At 40.6% G+C, this 22448-nt stretch overlaps 1 protein-coding gene across 3 annotated transcripts in view; it reads left to right on the top strand.

Moving 5' to 3' along the window:
- The window catches only part of SLC1A3 (solute carrier family 1 member 3), a 78025-nt gene that overhangs the window by 19803 nt on the left and 35774 nt on the right, over window positions 1–22448 (top strand). For 2 of the 3 annotated variants that reach the window (XM_021696247.2, XM_044916952.1), the window contains one exon: window positions 1638–1775. The exons of the other annotated variant lie outside the window; for it this stretch is intronic. In XM_021696247.2, coding sequence (XP_021551922.1) covers window positions 1638–1775 — 138 coding nt within the window. The remainder of the gene's footprint in view (window positions 1–1637; window positions 1776–22448) is intronic. 3 annotated transcript variants of the gene reach the window in all.

Below are 22448 nucleotides of genomic sequence, written 5' to 3'. Positions count from 1 at the left end.
TGGTCAAGAATGTGAGCTCCGAGTCCAAATGCCTGGGTTTAAATCCCAGCTCTGTCACTTGAGTGGCTTTTTGACTTTGGTATTGAGTAGCTATTGGAATCTGGCAAGTTCGAAGTTCACTGTGATTAGATTTCTCCATCAGTGCTTTGGTGATAAAATAGTACCTACCTCCGGAGGGTTTTTGTGAGGATTAAGTATCCAGACCAACACAAGTAAAACACTGACAGTGCTTGGCGTATGGCAGGAGCTCAGTGAGCATTGCTATTTGCTGTTTAAGTGGTCGAACCAAGAGAGGCAGGCTTTTGCCTCTCTTTTCTGTGTTTTCCAAATCCCCTTTTCTCTCTTGAACGTATTCTTGTTGCATTGGGAAAACGCGATAAATATTTTCCCAAAGGCCCTGAAAACTGGATCAGCCAGATTTTCTAGCCACATAGACTCAGACTCTTACTTGGAATATCACATTATATAATCAAAGAATGGATACTTCATGGTTGCTGAGACCCAAGAAATGAAATTGGAGTTGCTGTGACAGCTGAAATGAACTTTGTGCCTCATTTCCTAAGAGAAGAAGCCCATTTAATAAGAAGTTAGGATGATTCAGTTTCCTTAAAGAACTGCTTGCTTCCCTTGGAAAAACTTATGTCTACCCAGTATTCTCTCCCCCTTCCCCAACCTCTAGCTTCTAGATAACTCAATATTTCTCTATAGCTCACATGTTTTAGTAATAGCAGGACAGAAATTTTGAAAATATTTACAATACTGGAATAAATACATTTTCTTGGGCAATGAAAGTAAATTAGGGAAGGGGGGAGGGAGTAAATTTATCCAATGTGTTTGTTGATTTCTGAACACTTCAAAAGCTATCGTGCATAATTTAATTTACAGATAAAGTTATTTCTTTTAATATATTTTAAAGTTCCAGGAGCAGAAGGAAAATTAAGGGGAAAATTGCCTTCTCTTTCTCTTACTCCCCCCTAAGTTTTCAGGGAAAATTTTTGGAAAAAAGTCTCTGCTCATTTTGGAGTCTTCTTTTGCCAGCAACTAACAAGTCTGTACAATACAGTTGCCAAGGTAATATCAAGACCATGTAGACAGAAAGCATGGTGTGCAGACAGGGAGATGATGAAAATGGATTAACAATGTGAACAAGAGGAATTTTTTTAATTGGAAAAAAAATAAAATTACACTACCCTTTATAAGTGGTTATGTTGGCAGTCCTAACATCTGTTGTTACAAAGGAAATTCATTATGGTTTTTTTTTCCCCCTATATTGCCTTGTTCATGGATACATGATTTGTCTCCTAGTTATGCCCTATCTTTGTAACGCTGTACTGAGCCATGTCAAAATGGGTTCTACTGCATTCAAGTTAGACAAAGAAATTTTTCATTTGCTGGAGCCAGTAACATTTTTTCTCTAAGTTCTGCTGAAAGCCCTGGATTCAGCCAGACCCTTCCAGACTACAACCGAAGAGACAGGAATACCCCTTGCTCCTAAAGCAGCACAAATATTTGCTGCTTAAATAAATGTACTCTTGTCTGACAGCAGTGACCACCAGCCAAATAGTTCCTCATTTCCCTAGGACTATGACTTCGGTTTTAAAAAAGACTCAATTTTTCTCCGTTTTTCCCCCCTTCAGGTACAATCCTTGGATTTACCCTCCGACCCTACAAAATGAGCTACCGGGAAGTCAAGTACTTCTCCTTTCCTGGGGAACTTCTGATGAGGATGTTACAGATGCTGGTGTTACCGCTTATCATCTCCAGTCTTGTCACAGGTACCATATGTGGTTTGGGTTTTTTTTCCTTTTTTTTTTAAGTGTGCTTATTGCAAAAGATCACTTAGAAAAGCAAATGCTTTAGGTTTCTGCTGGATGCATGCTCTGTTCTAGAAAAACAAAAAAAAAAGTCCCTTCAAAATGATGGAGAAGAGGCTTTAGTAATGCATGAATGATTGTAACTCTCGTATTTTACCAATCACAAGAGGAAACGGATTTGAACAACCACGTAATCTGGTCTGCCTCACTACGAAAGAGGCATCTTGCTAAACACTACACACCAGCCTTCTCTGACCACAGCAATACAGTTGACAACAGCGTACAACAGGTCTGTTTTCTCACCCTCTTATCCCACCCAGATAACATCTGGTTGGACAGCCTATTAGCTATTGATGCAAGAATGCTTGTTCTCAGAGCCACCAGGACTTGAGCGGGAGCCTTCTTGGAAGCCTCATCAAGAGGTAATACCCACAACACACTCACCAACTCTGCTGCCACCAACACTTTATCTTTTCCTGGTGAACCCGCATGATTTCATTTCCTTCTCCAGTTGTCCCCCACCCCCGTTACCTTTTACACTGCTGGGAGAATGGGGAGGGGGCGGGAGATTTCCCCATCTGGATATTTTGTCCGTTGACACTTGGATTTTCAATGAGTGGACGCTCTGCAGGGTAGGAGCTATTTTCTGTGACAGTGAGCTAGCAGTTGACTCCTGCGTGGGAAATGCTTCAGGAGTCATTTGTACGTGTGACTGGTGAATACCAACGGAGCCAAGAAGTTGCAAAAAAAAGTTACTATACAGTCCTTCCTGCCCACTCTTCTCTTTCCCCACAGCACATCTCTGACATGAAGAAAGAATGTCCATAGACACTGTCCCAGCAGGATGGTTTCTGGGTTTGTAGCTAAAGCCCAGAACTCAGGTACTACTGACCCTGTTCTCTTTTCCAGCCTTGGCTCACTGTCCCTCCTTGGGCACATCACTCCCCCTCTATGTGAGCTGGCTCTGAGCATCTTTTCCCCTCCCAGGGAGTTCTCAAGGATATTTATAATCTCTTTTCAAGATCTCTGTGTAGTAAGAACTTCATAGCACAACTTAAAAGTCATGGGGCAAGATTCTGACTACTACATGCCTGGGAGGGCTAGCCTTCCTTGGACAGGAACTATGTCAGCTTTTCCCCAGTGCCTCGCGGATCTCTACTGGCTTCCACTTGTTCAGGTCTTTAAACAAGTGATTGCCTGTACACAAGTCTCCCATTGGAGGAGAAAGTGCCCATAAAATAATCATGTAGGCAGAATGATGGGGGTGCTTGTTACCGAAGTGACCTGGCCCATTGCTGACCAGGGGTAACCGTAGCAGCCCCAGCTCTTATCACAGAAGCTAGATTAAATGCTGACGTGAGCTTACATTCTCATTTTCTTATCCACGTATTGACATTTTTCTGGGAAGCAAGTTCTTGCAGTAGCACCAAGAGGACAGAACACACTCACATGTGCCATTTTATTTAGTGGAGCAGGGCATCCCTCTTGCTCAGTCCTACTGGCTGGCATCTGACTTGAGTCACTGCGGTCTTCCTAGACACAAACTTGAGGGGTTCTGGATTCCTTTATACTGTCTCTTCGAGGGTGGGACCAGGGTTTAGAGGCTTCTGCTTTCTGGTAATTGTGCTAAAAACCCACTGTGTCACTCATTCTAAGAGGAAGCCCTCATTTGGTATAATTAGAGAAAATATTACTTCCCCTTAGTAGCAATCTTACTTGACAGTTACCTCAAAGTGGATTTTCCTGATGTTTTCTAATACTTAGTACACCAACTTTATTGAAGGAATGCAAATTTTCATTGAATGGTTTTGCAGGAAAAAAACACTATGATGCAGTCAGTCCCTTTGCATGGTTGAAAAGAAATTTGTGGGTAAGCCGTGGAAAAACTAGCAACATTTATAATATTGAAAGGAATTATAAGCTGCAAGCAACCAATACTAAATGCTCTTTTAAAATGTAACCTAATTGCAAGTTGGGGACGCTGCCACTTGGGACCATGAAAAGAGTCTCAGCCCTTTTCCGGGACTGTGTTAAGACAAGGGACATAATTTAGTTTGCCAAAGATCTTTTTAAAGTGTTAACCTCAAAGCAGTAATTTCCAAGCAACATGGTATTTTGGATACTTATGCTCAATTACGATGAATGATTGATTCAATAAGACTTTCCTTCAGGGTTTTAAATACAGTGATTCCAAACCAAAAGGGGGGCAAGAGGGTATGACCCAATGGGAATGAGGAGCGGAATGGGGGGACTTCTGCAGATTGCATGCATCCCTGGAGGCCCCCTGTGTGTGTTGGGCGATGCTAGAGAATGTGGAGAAAGTGTCGGACAATGTGTTTGCCTAGGAAGGGAACAAAGTCAGGGCCGTTATTTTAGAATGGAAAAGCAAACTCAAATGCCTCCCACGGCCAAGCAGGTGATGATTATATATGAAGCTGCCCTTTCAGGCTACTTTTTGTTTTCTTACTTTGGTAGAGGCATGGATACAGAAAAATAGGTTTCTTTGACAGGAGAAGTAACAGGGACAAGCGTGATGATAAGCGGAAAGTGATCCAGCTACAGAATAGTGTAGACAAGGGACATAATTTTTGCCATCTGTCAAATCTGCTGATTTTTCAAGAGAGTCCAGAAATTAAAAAATTTTTAAGAACCTCCAGATTTTTCAGTGTTGTTACAATTAACAGAACAAAACACTGCAAGCCAAACAAAGCTCATTTGCAGACCCAAACCAACTCTTGGGCTACCAATATACGAACTCAGGTTTGAATGTCGGTGCTACTCATTGTAAGAGATGCACTGCTACCCGGGTGCACCCATAGATCACTGGGTTTCCCTTATGGCCTTCTTCAACTATTCACAGTTCCTTGCCAAAGCTCCACTCGACATGATATTCCTAAACACCACATTTATTCCCACCTAAACAAAGAGCGATTAGAAAACTTCTCTCCATCTTCTGGGCATAACCTCATTGTGTCAGAGCTGTGCTGATCTTTCCTGCACCTGACGGGAACACCAGAATCAGAACTCAGGGCTCATGCTCCCCTAGAAATAGTTCCCGGTGGGAAAATATTTGACAGACTCACTGCCTTTAAGTCGAAACTTGCAGAGTTTCTACAGACAGAAATTGAAATGCACGAAGCCCTTATTGCATTTGTTGGATTAGGTATTTTGTTTTAAAAGATTCTGTACATTTAATTATATTAAAGTCCTATTTAAACTCAGAAATCTAAGTTAGGTTTTTGTATTTGAAACATCCACGTTTGTGAATTGGAGCTCTAAAGCTCCAATAAGCCATGTCCTCCTCTTCCCAAATTCGAAATTCTAATCTTTCCAAATACCCTTGGTGTGTGTTAGCATTCCGGAGCTGCCAGAGAGAAGCTGGGAGCAAGCCTAATGGCTGGATTTGTACTCAAGTACCTGTGTTTTTGAACAAGAAGAGTAAGTCTGTGCCAACAAACCACACAATAAAATAGAGGTTTGGCGCCAGTTTCTATTGATTTGGTCAGCATAGGCAGCCAAACTAGATATTTCATGCCAGAAATATGAGTTGGTTTGGCTGGTTTAGCCTGATAAAATTTACTGGATAATAATTAAACTCCATTTCGGGTTGTGCTTTGTAGACACAACTATCACCTCCTCCTTCATCTTTTCAGAAAACTAGTACTTTCTTCTTTTCTCATCTAAATGTGTATTCCTCCTCAATTACTTAACTCACACTGTATCTCCAGCTTTCTGGAAGCGGGGAGCATCACTTGACCAATGATCTCTGTGGCGTTGGGTATAGTGTAAGTAAAAGGGGAGTAGTAGGGGAAGGCCAACAGCAATAGAGTGAGGGCAGTGTCTGGGGCCCATGTAGGGCACTCTGGAGTTGAGGCTATAAGATGGATGAAGTGTATCTTTTAACATTCATTCATTCATTAACAGCTATTTTTTGAGCTCTTACTATGTCAGACACTGAGCTAGGCACAAGAGAGACATGAACACGAAGATACGATCCCCAAGAGGATGTATGTTGGGTGAAGAGGGAGAGCTTCCCTGCATCTCTGAAATCACACAATATTTTAAGCAAATCCTAATTCCAACTATGAGGGAGTAAGGCTCACTCTCTTTTAGGTGACCTCTTGTTAGGTGAGCACAGGCTGAACTCCTCTGAGCTACACAACAGCTGGCCCAAACCCAGCCAGTGTGAGCAGAGGGTTGGGTCCAGGTCGGTGTCCCTACCCCGACATGTGACATCTGGAGCACTGGGTTAAATTCTGGGAGTGGGGTACAAGGGGGGGGCAACCAGGGCAACAAGAAAGATATTTGATTGATTTTAGGAACATGATCCCAAATCTGACTTTCTGAGTCATGGCATCTCCATCCCAAAGGTATATGGCTACCACCCCTATTCTCATTTCCTTAAAATGTTCTTGAAATCAACATACTTTTCTTCCAATGCTTTAAATCATTACAGAAAGTTCCTGTTACTTGTCTTGTGGAGATAATAAATTACAATCTAACAAAATTCTGGATTGCTACTATTGCCTGCCAGAGGTTTTGAGAGCCCGAGACCTGGGCTCTCATTGTTTAAAAAGGTGCCTGGTGGGGGCGGTGGGGGAGGGCCAGGGTGGTGTTAATGAGGTGTTAAATGCATTTGAGTACCACAATAAGACTTACCTTTCCTGTAATACAAGGACTGAAAGACAATTGAAAAGAATGACTTTCTCACTATGTGATTTAATGTTAATTACAGAGAGGTTTCTGTCCCACCAGAATAAATAAATACCACTGTATTTACTCTACTTTGGAAACACTACTCTGGTCCAACCAGCCTTGGAGTATCTCCTCCAAGTCATTGTCCAGCTTCTGCCTAAACATTCCCAAGGACAAAAGATCTTTGGAACCCATTTGTCCTTGGAAAACTAACAATTCTGTTTATATCCAAAATCAAACAAACAAGTATTTTTAAATCCAGAAAAACAGAACATTACCTGCCTGCCTGTACTTCCTCCCCCATGTGACAAGCTCTGAGACATGTCACGTATTCCGTAGGCAGCTTCCTCCCCAGTCTATTGACCAGTGTAGTTGGTGGAATGTAGCACTTAACCATCATTAAGGCCAACAAGCTGCCATCACCAACAAGGGCTCTTTTGCCTGAGAAAATAAAAGAACAATAAGTGTTGTACCTCAGAGTATATCTCTCTGGCTTCAGAAAAAATGGCAGTTACAATAAGAATAATCTAAAGGTTTGTCATTTCTTTTAACATGAGAAGGCAAAAAAAAAAAAAAAAAAGAACTAGACAATTCCTAATCGATTACCTGGACATGTGAAGGGCTTATTAAGGGCTTGCAAAAATGAAAGCTAAAATCACGTAAGAAAAATTTAATATTTTAAACTATTGATTGTCACAGGCCTGGGCTATAGCTAAGGCCTATTTGAAATACTCCAGGCTTTATGTATGAGAAAAGGGACTGTAGACTTCTCCCCATGCATACATTTTATAGAAGAAAAAAAGTGTCTATCATAAGTGGGGAGGAGATTCTTTGGGCCTCCCTTTCATTCTCTGTAAAACGAAGGTGATAACAGCACTATGTCGTGGATACCTACGTTGTGAGGATTTATGCCTGGCACAAACGTGTGCTCAGTTAGCAGTAACTTTTGGCCATCATAGTAACATCAGTAAGAGCTGTCCTGGTGGTCCGCTTTGTGTAAATGCAAGTTCTAGAGCAGGAGGACCCAGTTTCCATTCAGAGGCGTGGCACGAAGCCTCCAGACTGTCTCCTGTGTGTGATCCTCGCCACGATCATTTTCCCATTAAAGGTAAACTTAAGAAACCGTGAAGTTAATCAAGTAACAACATGGGAGCCAGAGAGAATTCTTTCCTCACCACTGGAGGGGATTGGTTTCTGCCCTCCAGCATGGGATGTGATCCCCTTACCCCAGCTGCACAATTCCAAATAGTTTCATTGGTTATACAACTCCACAGTCTTTCCTGAGAAACTCAGGCCCGGTGTGTGGTACCCCGGAATCCACAGGGCCCCGGGTTCCACACGCTGTGAGCAGAGCCTTTCCCGCAAACCAAAACTTGAGACAAACTGAGTCCTGTCCCAGCACCCACACAGTCTTCGTGGTGGCCTGGAAACAAGCCAAAGAAGCCCCAGCCCAGCTCATTTGAGGCCAATAGGCTGGTCCTGCTTTATTTTCTCTCTAGAGCTGCTCAGAAACATGGAAAGGAAGGCAAGGAATGTCCATCTAGAGAAGGAGGGAGTAGGATATAATGGGAAGACCCATCTGTGGGGTAGAGATCGCCTGGCTTTTTGTTTTTCTTTTCTTTTTTGCATCATATTGAAAGGAAATCTGGGTAATTATTTTTTACATTTTATTTTAAAAAATTTTAGTGGATTTGGGGTTTTGTTGGAATGTAGACAAAATCACGTAAGTCTAGCTATCTCAGAAAAAGTCCACGTTTCTGTTACAGACAACTTCTTTCAGTAAACATTTGTAGAGACTTTTCACGTGCCAGCCACTTTTCTAGGACCTGAGGATACCACAACGAGGAAGACAAGGCCCCTGACCTTAAGGACTTCAAGTCTGGTTGGGGGAGAGGCCTGGGACTGCAGTGTGACAGGGTAGAGGTGACCTAGGCAGGATGAGCCCAGTGGAAACAAAGGACACAAGGAGCAATGCAACCATCCCTCTTCCGGACTCTCCAGGGTTCAGGACACTAGTGCTCCCTAGCAGGACACAACTCTGTTAGCAGGAGAGAAGCAGCATCTGTTGTGGTTGTTCCTCATTGTTTTCCTCATACCTGACTCTTTCCCCATTAAATGCAGTAAGAGCCAGGGGTGGGGCCCTGCGAGTTTCCCAGCAAAAATCACCCCCCCCTCCCCCGCCCCGGGAATGTGGCCTCAAGGATGTGAAGTCTGAGAGAAGAGTCTCCTGACAGGGTGTTGACCACAGAAACTGTCCCTTTCAGGAGGGAGGCTTGGAGACTTGAGGCTCTTCTAGCTGGAAGGCACACAGAGGTGATAGGGGGCAGCCTGGCACCCACAGCGAGAACCGCCCCCTCCACACCCCTGGAAGGGGGCTGTCAGCTGCCACCTGAACATTCCACTCTCAGATGGTCCAAACTGTTGAGAAGTCTGTCTCCTGTAAGGTTCTTGCAGTGGTCCTAATTGTGCTATATGGAGCAGTGGAAGATGACAGTTTTTCCAACGATCCAAAGGACACCTAAACACAAGCTAAGTGTCCCAGGTCTTCCGAGCCCTTCACCACCCTGGCTGCCCTCCCTTGTAGCCCACTCCCAGAACTGAACCCAGTGCTCCAGATGTCACATGTCGGGGTAGGGACACCGACCTGGACCCAACCCTCTGCTCACACTGGCTGGGTTTGGGCCAGCTGTTGTGTAGCTCAGAGGAGTTCAGCCTGCGCTCACCTAAGAACTGAGTGTTTGTGGAAACTTGTTTGTGGTGTAAAATGGAACAGCTCTTGAGTTGAAAGATCAGAGGCCACAGGCTCAAGGCTCTCTGTCAGATGCAACCTTCCAGAAGGCTTGGGCCTGCATTAGTTGGGAACTCTTATCTGTAAATTGCAGAAGCTTCAAGTTAGTCTGTGGTTTCTATCAGTTCTGGTTTGTAGGAAATTTTTGAAAGCTTCCTCAAAAAAATTAAAAAGAAAGAAATTTTAAAAGCTTCTTGTAAAATTAAATCACTCTCTAAGAAAAATAAATTTTCCCCCTTATATTACCAATTTGATAATTTCCTTCAAACCACTCTGGAACTATAGGTCTGGGGGCGGGGGGTGGTGTTGGGAATAGATGTTTTTCTTCTGTTGATGCCATAATGGCTTCCAGGAGAGTAAGTTACCTGATGAATTCTGACTGGAGATTTATGCTCAAGGACTGGAAGTGGTGGGTCGGGGCTGGGGGCAGGGGATGCTTCTACAGTGAGACAGCATCTGATGCACCGCTCACTTCTGGAGGTCACAGTCTGAGAGTATGTTCTGTCCCGTTCAGGTTAATTGCACTACATGGGACCTAGTGCCCAGGCATCACCTGCCCTCTCCCAACCCCCAAATTCTTCAATTAATTGGTCTGAAATGGGGCTTGGGAATTGATGTTTCTCTATAGCTCTCCAGAGGATTTTACTATGCACCAGGGTTAAGGACCACCACTTTGCAGTTTTTCTAGCATCGTTCTTTGGGGGTATGACTACTTATGTCAGGTCCTTATGAGTTCAGATACCCCGTCTTCCAGGAAGCGTTCTGGCTTTTCCCTCGCCCCTACTAATGCATGTTCCCAAAGGCATAGCATGATTTATTCCATATGATTTTAGTTAAAATCATTTAAGTAAAATGAATGCTTACCATTTGTATGAGCAAACCCATATAGAAATATATAGAGCAAACCATGAAAGTACTCCCAAGCACACAGAGACACCCAGTCTATTGATTCTGATCTGAATGGACTTCTTCTAGGAGAACCACTTCCCCTGAAAATGTTTGGGAACCTGTGTCCATTATAAAACACTTGTCTGGGGACGCCTGGGTGGCTTAGTTGGTTAAGCTTCCAACTCTTGATTTCAGCTCAGGTCATGATCCCAGGGTTGTGAAATCGAGCCCTGTGTGGAGCTCCACGGTGGGCGTGGAGTCTGCTTGTCCCTCTCCCTCTGCTCCTCTCTCTGTCTCTCTCTCAAATAAATAAATAAAAATTTTAAATAAACAAACAAATCAATCAATCAATAAAAGTCTTGTCTGTGTCCCAGAAAGCCAAGAAAAAAGATGCTGGAGTGTCTACCAACAGAAAGACACATATGCATGCACATTCACATACATGTACACAGAGAGAGAGTTTCTAGGGCCAGACAGGCTTTCTGTGACAGCGTCATGGATTGTATGTCTCCAGGCATGCTAAGTACCCCGTCATCCCTCTGTTTCATGTTTAGAGAGCGTGTCATGATAAGCAGAAAGAAGGTTTTGGGGTAGTATTACTTTCTGCTGGAGGATTGATCTGCTGGAATAATCCAGCCAGTTTTGAATCTGGGCAGAATCTAGGTTTTTAGGTTTTAAACTTCTTTTTAGTTTCCTCATGAAGACAGTGTTTGCCTCATAATGTCAGATCCCCAGGCTACAAGCCAGTGCACGACCCATGATCACACTTGCTTTATGAACCCATCGATATCTACAATACCAGTGTCACACTGTCTTCAAATGTCCATTTCCTGAACTTCCTCATGTGGGGAAAGAGGTTTTGCCATCTGTATATTTATTTATTTATTTATTTTCAACAATTGCTTGAGTCTCCATCCAAGTTTTCTTCAGAGGGAAGGAAATTCCCCTAAATTACTAAGGGGGTTTCCTTTCACGGGGTGTTGGAGGCAAGGTGGCCAGTGTCTGAGTTTCTGGAGACGAGCAAACAAGTCAGAAGGAGCTGTTGGCTAAGGTTTCAGAAAATATTCCATAAGATCAAGATGACTATAGGTCTCCTAGATCCAACCTGCTAAGACAACATCCATATTGCTAGAACTTATCAGTACTTTCCAGCAAAAATATCTGTATGTATACACACACAGTCTTGTTTCACCTGTAGTATCCCTGGGCTGCCTCCCCGACCTACGCTCTGTCCCACTACCGGATTATTTTGAAGCAAATGCCAGATATTTCATTACGTTTCTAAAAGCAAAGGAAACATAAGCTAGGTATAATATTTTAAGATGATTTTAACGTATTTTCTATTTCTTTAATGTCCTATGCCCCCGCCAACACATACACACATACTCCAAGAGCTGTCAATCACTTGAAGAAAGTTTTGTCAACCAAGCGCTTTACTTTCTTTCCACCTTACAAACTCCGCTACCAGTGCTTTACATCGATTACCAAACTCTTCTGCAACCAGAGCATGATATGTCTTTAGAAGGGGATGATGCAATAGATGTTTATACTATGAAACTTGGGGACACAATCTTCATTATAGCATAATATGAGTGTGTGCATGTGCACACATAGCTTTGTATGTTTGTTCTTTTTTCCAAGGTCCTTCTGACTCAAAAAAGCCTGTCGGTGCCTCAACTGTTGGTAACTCTTTTCATTTACAACTTTTCCAAAATTTGTTTCTATATTAGATTATTTCCAGGTAAGCTATAATACGAATGCAATGTTTTCAAGGGTGTTTGTGCTAGGAGGTAAAGTTTCATTATTTTAAAGCTATCTACCAAAAAGTATGTCACAAAAGTTTCCCAAATTATAATATAGGGATACATACAAGAAAAAAAAATCCTTAATATCAGCACACCTAACCTACACACTAAGTATTTAAGAAAAGTTGGAAACATTAGTGCTTCTATCCTGGAATCTTTTTTTTTTTTTTCCCAGCTTTATTGAGGTCTGATTGACAAATAGCATTGTAATATATTTAAAGTGTACAATGTGATATGATATACATATACATTGTGAAAGAATTCCCACACCTGAGTTAATTAACACATCCATCCACCTTACATATTTACTTTTTTTTCCCTTTTTCCTTCAGTGAGAACACTGAAGTTCTACTCTCTTCACAATTTCAATTATACATATACTATTATCAGTTATAGTCGCCATAAAACAAAATGTCTTCTACAGATGAAGTATGGAGAGTGCCTGATACATAGTGGATACACAGTATATGGCATTTAATCTACTTTCTTACCTAATTTAAGGCAATCAGATGGTTCACACTAGGTGGAGCTTATCTGGGATTCTAGATATTAGTTGACACTCTTTGGGTCTGAGCCCAATAAATTGTAAGAATGTGAGAAGCCCAGATCTCTGTGGTCTTCCATCTCCCTGGAATGAGACATGATTCACTCATGAAAGGGCTTCAAGAGGAATCCAAGAGTTTCTAAAGATGCATTTTCCCAAATCTGGGGCCCACTCAGGTAGCTAAAATAGAGTAACTCTGCCCAATTCACTATCTTAGTGATCTCTAAGGACTTGTGACTACATACATCATTGTTTCCAAGATATACTTGAAGATCTACATTTGGAAGCATTATAAAAGAAAATCAGTTCTGTGATCACACTTCTGTTCCCCAAATTGTGCATCCTTTGATAGATCTTTTCAGAATAAGCATTGTCAAAAAGACCTCTTTTTATCGATTTATTGCAATCTACAAATATCCCGGAGAGTTTGGCAAATCTGAACCATCAGAATCTGATAATCCCATTGTTTCTCTATCCTGGAATCTTGCCATGTTTTTTTTTATTTTAGAATTGAGTTTGGGAGGGGCGCCTGGGTGGCTCAGTCGTTAAGCGTCTGCCTTCGGCTCAGGTCATGATCCCAGGGTCCTGGGATCGAGCCCCGTGTCAGGCTCACCACTCAGGGAGGAGTCTGCTTCTCCCTCTACCACTCCCCCTGCTTGTGTTCCCTCTCTCACTGTGTCTCTCTCTGTCAAATAAATAAATAAAAAAAAAAAAAAAAAAAAGAATTGAGTTTGGGAGTCGTATCTTGGGACGTATACTTAATGACCTATCTGCAAGCATTCCTATTTGGCAAGGATCCCAAACACAATTTTAGAGCCAGGCAGTGTAGTAGTTCTTAATCATATCTAGAAATAACAAAATGAAAATTCATAACACTTTTATGGGTACATTAAAAAATGTTTACATATTAAATTCTGTATGATATAGGAGCATATTTACTATAAGACAATATGGCTCTCGTGCAGTATAAGGGCAAGCTATAAACACATTTCCATGTATAAGCTATTAACCTAAGCATGATTGGCAATTTTAAGTTTAGGCATAGTATTTCATAGTTTTTAAGCCCTTTTATCTGCTAGCATTCAGAACACTAGAAGCTAAGAAAGTCTTAAGAAAAATTTATGGTGGGGGCACCTGGGTGCCTTAGTTAAGCATCCAGCTCTTGATTTCCGCTCAGGCCGTGATCTCATGGTCATGAGTTCAAGCCCCACGTGGGGCTCCATGCCGAGCATGGAGCTTGCTTAAGATTTTCTCTCCTTCTCCCCTTCCCCCGACCCTGCGTGCACTCTCTCTTTCTAAAAAAAAAAAAAGGAAGGAAAGAAAGAAAAAAAATTTATGGTGGAAAAATTTTAAACGGAGAGAATTCAATCTATCGACTTTATTCATCACTTTTCCCTCTGAATTAAGCACCCAGTATCATTTGCTTTTAGCAGAAAACATTTGGGTTTAGCTTAACACAACACAGATGTTCAATGGGAACATGGCTTGAAGTCTCTATATAACTTCCTATTAAATAAATATCTGAACAGTAACTTAACAACTACCAAGTGAGGTCAAGTGCCTGAAAAGTGCTGCATACATCACATAAGCATGCTTTCCTTATGTGAAAGAGTGTTACATAACAACATGTATCAGACTTTCAACTGCTAGAGACTCTTGCTGCAAAACTTTGCCATCCACCACTAACCTCCCCTTGCTCCTTAGAATGATAGAAGCCAGGGGTGCCTGGCTGGCTCAGTTGGAGGAGTGTGAGACTCTTGATCTTGGGGTCATGAATTTGAGCCCCACGTTGGATGTAGTATGATAGATGATAGATGATAGATAGATAGATAGATAGATAGATAGATAGATAGATAGATAGATTAGATAGATAGATAGGCAAAATGTTATAAGCCCTTTTACCATAGAGGGGGAGGTTCTTTTAGTTCTATGAAGCCTCTAAAATTATTCATTGGTATTGATAGATTTAGGCTTATCTTATTTCAAGATAGCACTTTTTTTTTAAGATTTTATTTTTAAGTAATTTGTACACACAATGTGGGGCTCAAACTCACAATCCCAAGATCAACAGTTGCATGCTTTACTGACTGAGCCAGCCAGCCGCACCATAAATATGGTTTGTTTTGATTTACTGGTTTGTTTTTGTTTTTGTTTTTAAGTAAACTCTATACCCAACGTGGGGTTGAACTCATGAGTCCAAAATCAAGAATCGCAGTCTCTACCAACTGAGCCAGCCAGGCACCCCCTTCAAGAAGGCACTTATTTTTTAATAGTTTTATTGAGATATAATTCACATGCATGCAATTTATCCAAATTATGTGCATAATTCAAAGGCTTTTAGTGCATTCAGAGTTGGGCAACCATCACCACAATCCATTTTAGAACATTTCATCACCCCAGAAAGAAACCCCACACTCCTTAGCCATCATTCCCTAAATACCCCATTTCCCTGGCCCCAGAAAACACCAATCTATTTTCTTTCTCTATAGATCTGTCTATTCAAGATATTTCATATGCCTGGAATTTTACAATATATGGTCGTTTGTGATGGGCTTCTCTCATTTGGCATGTTTTCAAGGTTCACCCATGTTGTCACATGTCTTAGTATTTCATTCCCTTTTATGGCCACATAATATTCCATTGTATGGATGTACCACATTGTATTTATCCATTTATTAGTTGGTGGACATTTGGGTTGTTCACCTTTTTTTTTTTGGCTATAATGAATAATTTTGCTATGAACATTTATGGGCATATGTTTTTATTTCTCTTGGGTATATGCCTTGAAGCAGAATTGCTGAATCATATGGTAACTCTGCTTAATCTTTTGAAGAACTACCAGACTCTTTCCCAAAGTAGTTGCACTATTTTACATCCCTGCCAGCAGTATATGAGGCTTCAAATTACTCTACATTCTTGTCAGCACTTGCTTTTTTTTTTTTTTTGCTTTTGCTTTTACCTGTAAAAATCTATGTTTTAGTTAAAACTTTTGAAGTCATAAGATAGGTAGTCTGGGCATTATAATTGTGCATTTTCATTCCAAAAAGAGTAAAATTCAAATGTTAAGTCTTTAGCTATATTAAAATATTATTGAAATCCTTTAGAATATATGTAGACTAATCATAACTTTTTGCTACATTAAAATATAATGTGTTAATTTCTTGAGTTACAGTGAATAAAAATAAAGCTAATTTTAAAAATAAGCCACGTGACACAACAATGTGAATATACTTAACATTACTGAATTGTACATTTTAAAAGAGTTCAGATAATAAATTTTATGTCATATGATTTTTAACACAATTAAAAACATTTTTTTAATAAGGGAGGTGTAACATTTTAATGTCAATTCTTTTGGAAGGCACACTCTAAATGGTTGTTGGCTCAACATTCTAAACTACCACGGTTACGCAAAGCTTTTCAATGGACATCATACACTGCTTGAGTCATAGAGCTTTCTCCCTATGCCTGGATTTCACTTTTGGAAATGTGTAGTATAGATACTTGGGTTAGCCAGAATGTACGTTCTTGAGGGCCATGATCAGATCATCTCTCTAACTTGACATATTCCTCGGCTGCCCCTGTGGTTGCCTTGAAGAGGTGGTTGGGGGTAAGGTTGGGGAAGACACAGACTGAAGCAAAAGAACCTCTGGATGACATGGTCAAGCCCCCCCAACTCAAGGAATGTGGTTGCCAAGACTGCAGTGCTGATACTGGAGTGGGGGTAGATTTTATAAGCTGCCTCAGTGGCCCGGTACATCTCGATTTATGGAATGGTCCCGTGCCCCAGTGGTGAAAATTCCGTTCAGATCTTTTACAATACTGTTGGATTACATATTTCTTACCATTCTTTTTATGATGAGCTATAATCCCAGGGTCATTTATGTTCAATTCAGAAAGTAAATGTTTGCTTTCCTTAGGTGTCTGCATTTGGGTGATTACAAGAGCCCCTCAAGTTAGGTTTTTAAGACACTCCCTTTTTTAAAGCACTAGTAAGACCTCAAATCCAAACCTTAACTCTGCATCTTTGAAGAGTAACTTCTACAGCCCTTTGACCATCAGTGAGAGCCAAAGTGATGTTTGCGAACTGACCGTTCTCAGTTAGAGGATTGTTTCACTCAGCTTCCATCACATTTCTTGAATTCCCAGCAGCAAGTTTTACTTTTACTTGATGAGCTAATTTGTCATGATCCTGATTATTGCTAATTTTTTTTTTTAAGATTTTGTTTTTATTTGACAGAGAGAGACACAGCGAGAGAGGGAACACAAGCAGGGGGAGTGGGAGAGGGAGAAGCAGGCTTCCCGCAGAGCAGGGAGCCCCATGCAGGGCTTGATCCCAGGACCCTGGGATCATGACCTGAGCCGAAGGCAGACACTTAACGACTGAGCCACTCAGGCGCCCCTGATTATTGCTAATTTTTATGCCTCAATAGGACTCCGGCCCAAGCAACTTCTTGGGTTGATGTTGACATCCTTTTATGGAGGTAGACGTAATGTACAGACTAATTATAAGTCATTCCTTTGTGTCCATTAAAGAAAGCCCCCCAAAACTCTTTGATATAAGCTAAATTTAAGCCACTGAACACTTCTTAAAAAAAAAAAAAAAAAGGTATATTATTAAGGGAAAACTAAAGCTGGTTGGGTCTTTTGAAGCCACTATCCAGGAGGGCAGCGTTGGCGCTGCTGCCAGACACAGGATGGATTTTTGTTCTAACCAAGGGAACTCTGGAATTTTAAAGAACACCAGTAGAGTATTACATGAACTATCCTTGATAGCAAGGGCTGGATTTTTTTCACTAACAATTGGTTTCCTCTGTTTATTTTGCTGTTTCAGATTATCCTTTCTGTGTTGAAATCCACACAAAGGGCATAAGATTAAAGCCCTCAAAAAAATAAACAAAACATCCCAAGCTTTTTGGAAATCTAAATGTTAGACATGGTTCAGTAATGTCTGCCCCCTGTGGTTGGACAAAACCACACTCTGGTATGTGTGTCGGCTTTATTCTTCAGCCCTGTGATTTGCTTTTGGTGGCTCAGGGCCAGAGTGTCCTCCCCAAATGCAAGCTGCATGAAGGCAGACGGCGTGTCTCCACTCTGATTAAGCTTTGTGGCCAAGCTCCTCAGTAGGTGCCCCCAGCGTCGTGCTGTGCTGCAGTTTGCCCATGTTGACAATGACAATTTAACCTTCCTGTTGGGACAAGGGAATTGGATGTTAGAAGGAAAACAATTTGTGGCATCATATTTGTGGTCTCTTTAAGGAGAAAATTCCATTGAGTGGTTCCTAAGTCTTTGAAAACTTTGTATTTCAATATTTCTTATTGCGAGAAATCGAAATTACATTACTCACAAATAATGCTCGGAGAGGAATTTTTGAGGAAGGAAAGAAAGATTCTTGAAACTCCGCAGGTACAAGTAATTCCTGCCTTGGTGGAGTACAAACAGTGTCTGTGGGGGAAGCAGAGACCCCATGTTCATTGTGCTTTTGGGATCTAAGAGTTAGGGATAGAATTGGTCCCGTGGGATGTTTCTCACTGAAATCATCTCTGTCCACAGCCCAAAATGTATCTATTCTAATAAAATATATATCCCACATGACACCACGTTATAGAATACATATTTGTGAGAGTTGTAATAGAATTAGACTCTGCCTACATCAGACTCACATGGGAGATGCAAAGGAAGCTTCATGGTTCGGCACAGCTAAGCTTTAATTTTCATTCGTCTTCTTCGATTACCCTATTGGAAATGTGTAGTTCTTCCTTGGTTGTTTCAAGTAAGAATCTAAGTTGATCATTTCCTCTTAAAATACTTTATGAGTCCTGTGAGTACTCAACAAACACTCACTGTTAACCAATTTCTATTTGTAGCCACATGCCGGTCATAATGCAACTTATTAAGAGGACTTGAATGAAATAATTTAATTATTTTTAATGTACAAAAGGCAAAATTAGCTGCCATGAATTTCTCTGGAGCAGAGCATACTCGATCCTTCCAAATAAATGTTTTCATTCTGGACATTCAATCAAGATACACTCAAATTCAAAGTATCTTTGTTAAGTAAACATTTTCTTTGGCATTCAAAATTCCCAGCTTTGCTCAGAAAAGGTGAGAGAGAGGAACAGAGATCAAATATATTGGAGTGAATTTAATCAATTTTACTTTGGAACATTATTCCTGCCAATCTACCCATTGGTCTACTTAACATGGAAGAGTACATATAAAAGTTAAGGTTAAATCAACAATTCTTTCATGGAAAGAGATTTTTGTCAGCACCAGAAAAAGGCAGAGATTGTGGTCAAATTTTGACTGAAAGACTATTTTCTTTTTTTTTTTTTTTTTAATTCATGAGAGACAGAGCGAGAGAGAAAGGCAGAGGGAGAAGCAGGCTCCTAAGGAGCAGGGAGCCTGATGCGGAACTCGATCCCAGGACCCTGAGATCATGACCTGAGCCGAAGGCAGACGCTTAACCATCTGAGCCACCCAGGTGCCCTGAAAGACTATTTTCTTAACAAACATCCAGATTCCAATCATCCATTTTATTTTATTTTTACATCTAAAATCAGTTTTTGAGAAAAGGCAGCAGTGACAACCATTTCTATGTTTTAAAAGAGAGGAGTTTCTTTTCATGGCTTTTTCATTTCTTGTTTTTAATTTATCCCAACCCTTACACAGAGGAGGCTAAACTGGGCTCTGAGAGCTATGAGTTAGTAGTGAGCATTTAGAGTCCTGTTATCTGAATCACTATTATTTTTTACAGCATTATAGAATTAGGATTAATGTAAACTATTCTGCATTTCTGTGTGATCACTTAGAATTTTCTTTTAATCAGGCATTAATCAACTTCAAACTTACCATTTGGTTTGTATTTGTCCTTTTTTTGCACATAGATGTGCAAGAAATAGTACTTTATTCTTCTAAATACCTTCCCATTACTAAGCTTTTAAAAATTATTGCATTGTCTCCATGTTGAGATGAAAATTCAAAAGATTTCTATGTTTGATTTTTTTACCTACACGTAGGACTAGGCCACTCTGAGCAACAAATTTAAGTTTCAAAATTTTAACTTAGAAACTTTCCAAAGAATTTGAGGTTTGTGTCAATAAGATATTTTTAGTGATGACTAATATAACTTGGAACACGGTTCTTAAATTAATTTGAGCCTGCAAAATCTACCATTTTTGTCCCCATAATTAATCAGATCTTTGAACACCCTCCAAATGTACTCTGTACCATATTTCATACTGTCTCCCCCTCTGTGCAGTCTGAAAGTTTGGCTTTTAGAACCTTTGGTTACCCTTGGAGGGTATTTATGGTTTCTATGGGCTTTGTTCACAATCACGGTGTTCTTATAGGATAAGCCCCTTCTCCTTGTGACACGGAGCTATTGATTCCAGCTTCCCACATGTACAGATAGTTGAAATCCATATTCAAAAAGTGCAGCCTCATCGGGAAAGGGACTTGAAAAGAACTTCTTGAAGCATGAGCAGGCCCAGCGTGTTACTGGTCTTTACAGATGGCGATTCTGTCTCTTATTCCTTTCAACCTCATACATTGTTGAAAGACTCAATGTCAAAAGTGCGGATTTGATCTCTCAAGACTCCAACTGCATAAATGACCTGTGGCTCAAAGGTTACTAAAATTTCAGTAGAAGAAAAAAATATGAAAACAAAAACCATTCAAAAGAAGCACCGCAAATACATACTTTTCTGCTACGTATAATGAACAGCCCTAATTGTACAGTTCAGTTATTATAGTCTTTATGTATGTTTAATTATAAAAGTCACCAAGTCAATCCTAACTGAATGAGTTTATCTGATTAGCTCATGGGTAAAGGATGCTCTGTATTTTGTTATCTCTATCATGAAAAAATGGGCAATTGGCTTAAATTCCTATTTGGGAGATTCTCAAAGAAAAAAAAAAAAAAACAATCCTATCTCTTTTGTTGGTTCATAATACCAAGATTGAAAAGTGACATAAAGAGCAGGGCTCTCTCTCGTTATTTGTTAAAAAGAAAGATATTCCTATCTCTTTCAAGAACTTCATTCCAACAGATTTGTTCTAAAACAATTTCTGACTGTTGAAAGATCAAGGTATAGTTCACCTTGAGAAAATACCCTAAAGGAAAGTCCAGATGAAAGGTTCTCAAAACTTTTCCAGTTCCAACATACCTGAGGGATAAAAATCACTCTTCTTAATAATTAATAGTAACTAATATAATCTCTCTGGTTTTGGCGGGGTTTGGGTTTTTGTTTTTTTGGTGTGGGGAGAGCAGAAGGAGCTATGTAAGCTTTTGTAGTTTAAAAGGACCTTAAAGATTTTTCTGATACCCTGATACTCATTTTCCCCTCCCCGATCCCAACCCTTGAGAAAGATGTGCCTTCCCAATTGAGAATAACTGTGCATTTTCCAAAACTAATGAATTATAAAATGCTCCACCGTGGATTGCTTTAGTGCATTTAAAATTTAACTCAAACTTTTAGGATCACTGATTTCGCTTTCAGTTTCTTCAGGAATAAACTGCTAGACAAACGTGAAAGTCGAGTCTGGGAATATCAGTCTACCTTTCTGTTTTTGTCTGGGGCAATGCAACTCTTAGTGTAGAGGCAGGTGGGGAAATAAGATTAAATGTGAAGTGAAGTTGTTCACTCTTTCTACCTTGACCGCTAGCTCTGGGATGAGAGTGAAAGCTTTCTCTCCTTGATACAGGTTCAGGACTTTCTGTAGTTTGAGGGAAAGCCTGGTTTCCGTTGAAGTCATTTATGTCTAAAAAGAGAATTCTTTTCCCTAAACATAGCCATACTGCCCATTATCATTAGTTTAAAAATTAACAGTAATCTCTTAATAATATCAACCAGTGGGTTTTCAAATACTGCCCCCCTTCTTTTCTTCCTCTCTTTTTACAATGTGTTGGTTTGAACCAAGCTACATCTTAGGTTGCATTTGTTTTGTATTTTTAAATCTCTTAACCTATAGGTTCTCTCTCTCTCTCTCTCTCTGTCCCATCCTTTTCTTTTGCAATTTGTTTGTTGAAGAGATCAGATTGTTTGTCATGTAAAATTAACTTTCCACAATCTGAATTTTGCTGATAATATCTCTCTAGTGTTGTGTGACATCTTTCTCTGTCCCTCAGACCATGGTTTCAGGTCCAGAGATTCACAAAGAGATACCAGCTCTAAAAGTCTGTAGCAGAAAGAGGCCTTGAAGGGATCTCAGTGACCACAGCTTTTAGGAGCTGATAAAACTCAATTGGCCAGAGAATATCAAGTTAGGCAGGGCTACCCTTTGAGGATGGGATTCTTTCATTCCTCTCAGAATGGACAAGAGTTACAGAATGAGTCAACAGTTATATGCATAACTAGAACTGTATGCAAAGTAAGCTTAAAGGCCCAGTAAAGACTTCATAATTCTAAGCTCTCCTCCTGGCTTTGAAAGGGCCCACTGGTCCCTTCCAAGTTACTAAGATTTTTTTGTGTGTGTGTGAGAGAGAAAGAGAGAGCAAGCATGGTGGGGCCGGGGGGAGGGAGAGGGAGAGAGAGAATCCCAAGCAGGTTCCATGCCCAACACAGAGCCCAACGTGGGGCTTGATTCCCCAGCCCTGGAATCATGACCTAAGCGGAAATCAAGAGTTAGATATTCAACCGACTGAGCCACCCAAGCATCCCAAGTTACTAAGATTCTAAAGAGCTGATTCATTATTATGAAGATAGTGAGTTCATATAGAATAAATTTATTCCTGGTGTAAGAATATAAATACGGAGGGGGGAATTAAGCAATTTTCAATTTAGAAAGAAAGAGCAGGAAAACTATTAAAAAGGGTTGTTGTTGTTGTTGTTGTTGTATCAAAATGAAATGTAGAAACCAGAAGCTAAGCCAGAAGCTTAGTCTCCTCCTCCGGCTCCTCCCCCCCCCCCCCC

This window comes from Neomonachus schauinslandi, chromosome 7 (genome assembly GCF_002201575.2).
Source record: "Neomonachus schauinslandi chromosome 7, ASM220157v2, whole genome shotgun sequence".
Lineage (NCBI taxonomy): Eukaryota > Metazoa > Chordata > Mammalia > Carnivora > Phocidae > Neomonachus > Neomonachus schauinslandi.
The sequence above is the reverse complement of the archived record's forward strand: the minus strand, read 5'-3'. Positions and strand labels throughout refer to the sequence as shown.